The following is a 9,505-nucleotide window of genomic DNA, read 5'->3' as shown; positions in this document are numbered from 1 at the left end:
TGGGCATTTTGAGTTTCATGTTATGTCGTTCGGTTTGACCAATGCCCCGGCAATATTCATGAACATGATGAACTGTGTGTTCAGACCCTTTCTAGATCTGTTCGTGATTGTATTTAGCGATGATATATTGGTTTATTATCATTTAGAGATTGAGCATGCAGATCATTTGCGTATTGTGCTCAAAGTTCAACAAAAGGAGAAGTTGTACGCCAAACTCTCTAAATGTGAATTCTAGTTGAATGTAGCTTTCCTTGGGCATATTATTTCAGGTGAAGGTATCTGGGATGATACACAAAATATTGAGGCAGTAAAGACGTGGCGTAGACCTAAAACACTGACGGAGGTTCGTAGATTTCTTGGTTTGGCAGGGTATTACAGGAGATTTGTAGAGGGATTATCTTCTCTTTTAGCACCATTGACAAAGTTGACTCAGAAGGGATCTAAGTTTCAATGGACTGATGCTTGCGAACAGATTTTCCACGCATTGAAGGACAAATTAACCTCAACACCGATTCTAATGCTCCTAGAGGGGACCGATGGTTATGCTATCTATTGTGACGCTTCGGGCATTGGATTGGGTTGTATACTGATGCAGCATGGTAAGGTTGTAGCTTATGCTTCTAAACAACTAAGAAAGCATGAGAAGAATTGCCCGACCCACGATCTAGAGTTAGATGTGGTGATTCATGCACTAGAGATGTGGAGGCACTATTTGTATGGCATTCATGTTGATATCTATACGGATCATAAGAGCCTTCAGTATATCTTCAAGCAAAAGGAATTGAATTTACGCAAAAGGATATGGTTAGAGGTACTGAAGGACTATGATGTTGATATTTTATACCATCCAGGGGAGGGCGAATGTAGTAGCCGATGCCCTCAGCCGTAGATCCATGGGTAGCATATCATATTTACAACCAGAGAAGAGTGGGATAGCCCATGACATTCATCAGCTAGCTAGTCTTGGAGTTCGATTACTGAACCCAGGTGATATTAGAATTACTATTCAGGACACGACAACATCCTCTTTAGTAACTAAAGTGAAGGAACGCCAGTACGAGGATCCTGTGTTAGATCATTATAGGGATACGACCCCTCAGAAGGAGAAGACACCATTTGAGATTACAGAAGATGGGGTCCTCAGGTATCAAGGACGATTATGTGTCCCTAATGTTGTAGGGCTGCGTCGGCAGGTTATGGGAGTAACTCACTATTCTCGTTATTCTATCCATCCAAGAGAAACAAAGATGTATCATGAAATCAGGGAAATATATTGGTGGGACGGAATGAAAAAGGATATAGCGGAGTTTGTTGCTTAGTGCCCTAACTGTCAGCAGGTTAAGATTGAGCATCAAAAACCCGGTGGATTATTGCAGGCTATAGAGATTCCGACTTGGAAGTGGGAAGTAATCAATATGGATTTTATCTTAGGCTTACCTCGTACCCAGCGTAAGTTCAATTATATATGGGTGGCTGTTGATAGACTTACAAAATCAGCCCATTTTCTGCCCGTTAAGACTACATATTCCACAGAGGATTATGCAAGGCTTTACATTAAGGAGATAGTACAACTTCATGGTGTCCCTATATCTATTATCTCAGATAGAGGCGCTCAGTTTATAGCTAATTTCTGGAGGTCCTTCCAAAAAGGATTGGGGACTCAGGTAAGTCTTAGTACGATATTTCATCCCCAGACAGACGGACAGGCTAAGCGTACTATTCAGACACTTGAGGATATGTTACGGGATTGTGTGATAGACTTCAAGGGTAGCTGGGATGATCATCTGCCATTTATTGAGTTTGCATATAATAATAGCTATCATTCCAATATTCAGATGGCTCTATACGAAGCTTTTTATGGACGGAAGTGTAGGTCGCCTATAGGATGGTTCGATGTTGGGGAAACTAAGTTAGTAGGATCAGATTTGGTACCATAGGGAATCGAGAAGATTAAGCTTATACGGGAAAGGCTATTAGCAGCTCAAAGCCGTTAGAAGTCTTATGCGGATAATCCACGACGAGACTTAGAATTTCAGGTTGACGATTGGGTATTCCTAAAGGTATCACTGATGAAAGGCATTATGAGGTTCGGAAAGAAAGGAAAACTTAGCCCTTGGTACATTGGGCCATATAAGATCATACGCAAGGTAGGCCAGGTAGCATATGAGTTAAACTTGCCTTTTGACTTAGAGTCAGTACATCCAGTCTTTCATGTGTCTATGTTCCGTAAATGTATCGGAGATCCTTCCAGAGTCATGTCAGCTGACGATGTTCAGGTCACAGAGCAGCTATCATATGAGGAAACTCCCATTGCTATACTAGATAGACAGGTTCGGAGATTGAGGACTAACGACGTAGCTTCGGTGAAAGTACTTTGGAGAAACAAAAATGTGGAAGAAATGACTTGGGAAGTTGAAGAGGACATGAAGTCTAGGTATCCTCACTTGTTTCCTCTTCCAAATAAGGATCCGACTGAGACATCACAACCTTAAGGTACGAGTATGGATTCTTGTGTTAATTATTTTCATTGGTCGTGTGAGGCCATTGTCATGGTTGATGATTGTGGCAATATGTCACATTGAATTATTGAGTTTTCCACAGGAAGGGTTGATAGTAGTACTATTACAAAGGCGACTCAGCCAAAATTTATATAGATCCCGGGGAGTTAAACATTCGAGGACGAATGTTTCTAAGGGGGAAAGGATGTTACATCCCGCATTTCGTATGTTAAAGTTTCGTCGTAAGTTAATCGACGTAGACTCGGGAATGAGATTATTTTTGAGGTTATAAGCATTTATGCTATTTATAACAGACGATAAGTAAGTGTCGTGAAAGTTAAAGGGTAAAAGAATCAAAGAAAATGAATTTCGTTGAAGGTTGTCAATTTGAGATAAAATATGGTCCGAGATATAATACCCGATAATTATGGACTAGTGTCATACAAGGTACCACATGACCATGATAGTAAGGTGTATAAGGTATATTAAAAGTGAGTAGTATTTTAAGTAATTTTGGATAATTCTTAATTATGTAGATAATTATTGATTTGAGTGGGAAGTTAACTAATTAATTAAAAATTTGTGGATAAGTTTGGTGGTGACATTAGATCTCCCAACGTGGCAGCAAGTTGGACTGATAATCAAGTCTTATAATGACTAAGTAAATTAGGTATCTAGGTGGTATATTTAGGGAAATTGTTGGCTAAGTCATCACATGAAGTGGGGCCCACTCCTATAATAAAAAACCTCCCTAATTCATTAAGGGGAGATGGATGAAGGCTTCAACAAAGTAAAGGATGAGATCTTTAACAATAGTAACGAGTGTAGCTTCAAAAATTCATATGAACCCTTTTAGTGCTACAACAGCGTGAGATGAAATTTTAAGGGAGTACGGTATAATCTTTCTCACGAATATCATACGGATTTTTTCCTAATTTGATCCGCCGTTACGTGTTTATCGCAATTGTCGTGTGTTAGAGGGATTGTCAAGAGAATCGGCTCATGTATGTTAAGGCTATCCCTTCTTTCTTTTTGGCATGATTCATACGATACAAACAAAACGAGCAGACACACAACTATCATAAATGACTATGTTCATAGAAGTACTAGGGGTGCCTATGTTCTTGATTCCCCATGTGAATTATTATTATATCTTCTGTTCATGGGTCTCAGAAAAAATACGTAGTTGATAAAGTTTATCCGAAAGGCATATTGATCTTATGACATTCCAAGAAATCTTATTAACGTATTTCTTATGTATTTCATTTATTTATACATGTACATTGACCCATGACCAGATGGTGTTATATATGCATATATTATATGTATATGGAATATGGAAAAAGGTTACGACGTTATATACGCACCACCCCCTGATCAACTGGTATATGTTGATAATTTTTCCCATAGTGACCGAGATGATATGATGGGATGCCCTCAGAGGCTTGATAATGTTATGTACACCTATACCTATGCATGATACGACATTTATATGGACGTGCATGACATTATAAATATTTCAGGATTCACAAAGTTATTTAGACTCAAAGGTGGAATTCTTCACTCCATGTTTCATATATGTCTTTATGTACTGATTTTCATGCCTTACATACTCGGTACATTATTCGTACTGACATCCTCTTTGCATGGGGATGCTGCGTTTCATGCCCGCGGGTGTAGGTAGACAGACTGACGGTCCCCCTTTTTAGGATCTTTGATCAGCGAGAGTTGGTGTGTTCCACTTGATCCAGAGCTGCTACTAGTTTTGGTATGATGTTTTGATATGTAGATATGGGTACGACGGGGCCCAGTCCTATCCTTTATACAGTTGTACACTCTATTAGAGGTTTGTAATCATGTATAGTTGGATAGTATATGGCCTTGTCGGCTTCCAGTTTTGGATATATAATTGTCTATAGCAGCCTTGTCGGCTCGCACTACCATATTCCGCATGTATATGTATATATGTCTTTTGAGCATGTTTTCCTCACGTATGTTTTTCACGTGATTCAACAGTTTATTGACAGATGTTATTCATGACCTACCCTTAATTCATGTTTATATCTTAGACTCATGCTTAGTGGTGTTCGACAGGTAGGACTCGGGCACTAGTCATGGCCCATCGGTTTGGGTCATGACAACTTAGGTATTTCGGGCATATGAAATTTCTTGGGGATCGATTTTGGGGCCGCGCTTGGGGGAAAAGGTTTTTGCACGAACTTCTTGGAATCCAATCATTTAAATATCGGGGGTGCTCCTGGGATTTGATCTACTCTGGAATTATAGGTTTCAACCCTTTTATAGTTTGCTTCGATCCTCTTTTCCCCTGACTCTATCCGTTTTTCAACTCCCCGAGCATTTTAATAATTTCGGGGTTAGTCCCCGATTCTTGTTCATTCAACCTTACCATGGCCGGTTCCGTTCTGCGAGTGACTTCTTGGGGCGGATCGGGTTCAACCCTGCTCGGTGCCTGGGTTTGGCTCTGTAGCTGAGCTATCGCCACTTGTTGAGCTTGCAGCATTTCGAAGATCATAGTAAGATAATCCCGTCTTCTTCAATATTTTCTATGTTTCGAGCTGCAGATCGGGCTCCACCACGGACGCTATTTTCAGGGTCGGTAAGCAAGTTCGCGTTGATGTCCACATGTGAATTTACATCAATTGGATCCGCAATCTGAATTCCAATGACATCAACGGGTGGCCTCGCATTAGCGGGCGCCATGTTATTATTCTCACCTTGGTGACCGGCCTCGTTGTCAATATGTAGAGGTGTTATTTGAGAGTTTGTCATTTTTGGCCTGAAACCAAAGATACTTCAAAGAGCAAGTGTAAAGTAGTGTGTGTTATGAAGATTTATATCAAATGACCACTATTATCCTTAGCCCCACGGTGGGCGCCAAACTGTTTACCCGAAAAATCGGATTACAATTGAATTTATACGCGGTTTTAAGGATATGTGATCTAATTCGATACAAAGTGAGAAATCTGATTTAATATGCAAGAATAAATAGAAATATAAATGCAAACCATGCAGATTGAACAACTTAAGCCTCGCAAGGTTAACTTCCTTCTAATTTATATGTGATATTGTTGAACAGAATAATATTAACAAAGCTGGAAAAAATAGTATGTTGTTCTTTGAAGTATGTTACCATGTGTCCAATGAATTACTCCATTCCCTTTATATATAGAGGGGGATGAACCCTTTAAGACATTTTTTTATAAGAAATTATGTAGACCGTTGGCTCCCTTTTTTACTTAATCCCGTAATTTCTGTCATAATGATTGGTCAATGGCGAGAATCACGGATATTTGTCGTGTGAGTTGGCAAAGCTTTTCTTCGAGGTTGTTAGAAGTGGGGTCGGGCGTGCCCCCGATAAACTCGAGGGCAAATCTGATGGCCTTGTTCGAACTTTGACCCTCGATATCGAGCTCAGTTACATTTGTAACTTCGGCCTCTTATGTAGGTGCCGAGCATTGACCTATTATTCCAGATGCCTCGATCAAACATAAAGCTCGGTTCTACCCGTATACAATCCTACGTGAAGCAATAATGGCATACATTACTAATACTTCAAGAATAATAAAATCGAGTTGTTATTGTCATAAAACGAATCTTTTATGATGAAAGATTACAATAAGATATGTAAAATTTACTAATACCTAAATTAATTAATAAATGGATTATATCTAAAAGCTAAAAGTAACTCCTATTGTTTTTTCCATCGAACGTGACGATGCTAAACTCGTTTATATCGACAAATATGTCCACTTCAAATATAACATGAGCTCTTTATTAGTTTATGGAGTTATCTCAGATCTCTCGTATAAGAAAATTTGATGAATTTGATAGTAGAACTTTTATTTCTAGAAAGGAACGGATTATTGGGAACTCTTAATCAGGACCGAAGCTTGGGGCAGATCTAGTAAGGAGATAGGGGATGGCACGCCACCTACACACCTCTTTCAGGACTCTGTATATATGGTGTACACATATAATACGCATATAAATAAAATCAATTGCTATCCGGATTCACAAAAGATCGCCGGATGCCACTAGCGTTGGGCTAACATTTCCACCTAAGATACATGAGTTTGAGAATTTTAAAAATAGTCAGATTTACAAGTGATAATTAAAAAATAGTTACAGTTTCAAAAGTAATTAAAATTTAGCCACTTTTCATGAAAAGATAAATCTGAACGAAAATACTGTTCAGAATCTGAAAAATATTCCAGCATAATATACTGGAATATACTGGAACTCCAGCATATTATACTGTAACTCCAGCATAATATGCCGGAGTTCCAATATAATATAACGGTCCAGCATAATATGCTGAAAGTTCATACACAAGTGCTCCAATCTCGAGTATATTATGCTGAAACTTTTCGCGTGTTGGAGTTCCAGCATAATATATTGGAAGTTCATACTTAGGTGCACCAATCTCCAGTATATTATGCTGGACCGGTCCGTGTTGCACTAAAATAGTGACTATTTTTCAATGACTTTGCAAATGTTGACTATTTTTGAATTACCAGCCCTAAACTGGCTAGTCCGTGCTATTTTTACTTTGATACTGGGAGTTAATTTCTCTAATGGTTATTCAATTTTACACAATTACCTAATAAAGTCATTTATGTTTATTTTATTGGGCCAATAAAGTCATTCAAGTTCATATATTTATCTTATAAAGTAACAATGGCTACAAAACCATTTTAAAAGTGACTTAAGTAGTTTTGACCATCCATATCATATAAGCATAATTATTTAATAACAAAGCATGGGCTCCACTTTTAAACAAATACTCCTTCCGTTTCAATTTATGTGAACCTATTTTCTTTTTAGTCCGTGCCAAAAAGAATGACATCTTTCCTTATTTGGAAACAATTTACCTTTATACAATAATTTATAGTCACACAAAATATATGTGCCTCATTTTACACCACAAGTTTAAAAGTCTTCTCTCTTTTCTTAAACTCCGTACGCAGTCAAATGAGTCCACCTAAATTGAAACCGAGTGAGTATATACAATCTTTACAATTACAACCCATTAACGCACCATCCCGATAGACCCGAACACAGCAAAAAAGTATCAATTTTATATAGTTTAAAGCCTACCGATGTAATTTAAGCAAACATGTGAAAAAATATTCTTAAGTCGAATATTTGCTATTAAATTTAAAACTTTAATCTTTGGTTTCTCAATCTCCTTTGGCTTGTATACTTTTCATGGAACATTGAAATTAAAATTCTCATTACTAATTCACACAGCAAAATTATTTTTAAGCCTTTACGATTTGATTTATTTAAGTATATTAGATATTTTGCATTAAATTAAACGCCTCATGCATTGTGAAAGGGAGTTGAGGAATATATAGATTTGTGCATAATTTAACATTATATCTCAAACTACAAAAGAGATTAGTGTTATCAAGACAAACCTGAGAGGAGATCTATAAAAAATATCATATGGTTATAAATTGTAAGTGATTTTATATTCAAAACAATTTCAAGTCATTTTTATGTGGTTTTCTAGCCATTATTACTTTATAAAAACAAATGTATGAACTTGAGTGACTTTGTTGGACAAAATAAACATAAATGACTTTACTATGTAATTTTACAAAGTTGAGTGATCATTTGAGGGGACGAGTTCTTCTCATTTTTTTGTTTGTCCTTTCCTTGTTTCTTCTTTATAGGAGTTTTATTTTTGTCTTTGTTTTGTTCTGCGCTGCTGACCTAATACGACAAAAAGGTACTCCATATTAGTATAAAAAGGACTTTGTTTTGCGCTGCTGACCCTTTTTTCATATTAGTTCCTACTAAATGTCTTTTAGTTTATTAATTCTTACTCTGTTTATCTATATATCTACAGCGAACTCCTTTTAAACTAAGTTTTTAACCGAGTTCTAGTTTCAGTTGTCTATATGAAAATTCGTCAAGGATAATTGAAAATAAATGATGCATTTTTATGATTTATATTATTTTTAAAACTTTATGCTTTGCTCCAAGTTGTAATAATTATTAAAAAAAAACTTCTTTTGATTGGTCTGTCAATGTAAGCTAAAAAGACGAATAAGTTGAACTGAAGACCAAAATAAATTAAATTGAACTCAAAGTGATATGGCACCCGAAATTACTTTCCTGGATCGGATCTGCCTATGGTCGAAGCACCCAAGGATTGACGGGTGATTTAACTTGATGGCAAGGTTGATAATTTGCAAACAAGTGTAGAGTGTAGACTATGGGAGAAGGACAAGAGAATTTGGAATCGTCGGACATGATTAGATCCTTGCTGATGAGAAAATTTCAACTAGGAAAAAGTTTACACGCACTTGGTACATTAATTAACTAGGTTAAGTGAACGAATAATATATACTGTACTTTATTATTTTTTTATTTATGTGGCGTATTTTGATTAGACACGAAGTTTTAAAAAAAAATATAAACTTTAAAACTTGTGAACTTAAATATGTCACGAGATTTTTATGACAGTGAAAACATAATATTAAAGGTAAAATAAAAAATTTAGAATTAAGTTGCTTCCAAATATAGAAAAACTTCATTTTTGAAATGAACTAATAAAAGACAGCGCCACATAAATGGATCAGAACGAAAGAAAATGCTAATTAATTATAGTTTATTAATAAATAAATTTGTGATATATTCATTAATTTCGTGTAAACATCACGATGGATAATTTCTTTTTCCAACTCAACACCCCTCATTCAGCCACCCAATAATGGGGGTATAGTGAAGAATCTTGATTAAGTATTAATATTAGTATATAACAATGACAGTATACTTCTAATAGAAGATGTGTAGGTGTAAGTTTGAGGCTGTCTTTGTATTTTGCAGGAAGGAGAAAGATTCAAATTAAAACCATTGGATTCATTGAATTTGGATGGTATCCCTCCTCTTCTCAAGTGTCTCTTAAAGTCGTAAGGCAAAACAGATTGATCAAGGTTTGATACCATATTATCATTTCTTCTTTTTATATATTTTCT

At 36.5% G+C, this 9,505-nt stretch overlaps 1 protein-coding gene across 1 annotated transcript; it reads left to right on the top strand.

The window, feature by feature from the left end:
* Nucleotides 1–893: 893 nt before the first annotated feature.
* Nucleotides 894–9,443, top strand: LOC138895633 (uncharacterized). The gene is made up of 2 exons (XM_070180343.1): nucleotides 894–1,193; nucleotides 9,357–9,443. Exons 1-2 carry the CDS (start codon nucleotides 894–896, stop codon nucleotides 9,441–9,443), a joined length of 387 nt encoding a protein of 128 aa, XP_070036444.1.
* The last annotated feature ends 62 nt before the right edge of the window (nucleotides 9,444–9,505 follow it).

This window comes from Nicotiana tomentosiformis, chromosome 7 (assembly GCF_000390325.3).
Source record: "Nicotiana tomentosiformis chromosome 7, ASM39032v3, whole genome shotgun sequence".
In the NCBI taxonomy this organism is placed as follows: domain Eukaryota; kingdom Viridiplantae; phylum Streptophyta; class Magnoliopsida; order Solanales; family Solanaceae; genus Nicotiana; species Nicotiana tomentosiformis.
Note: the sequence above shows the minus strand (reverse complement) of the source record. Positions and strands in the feature narration are given on the sequence as shown.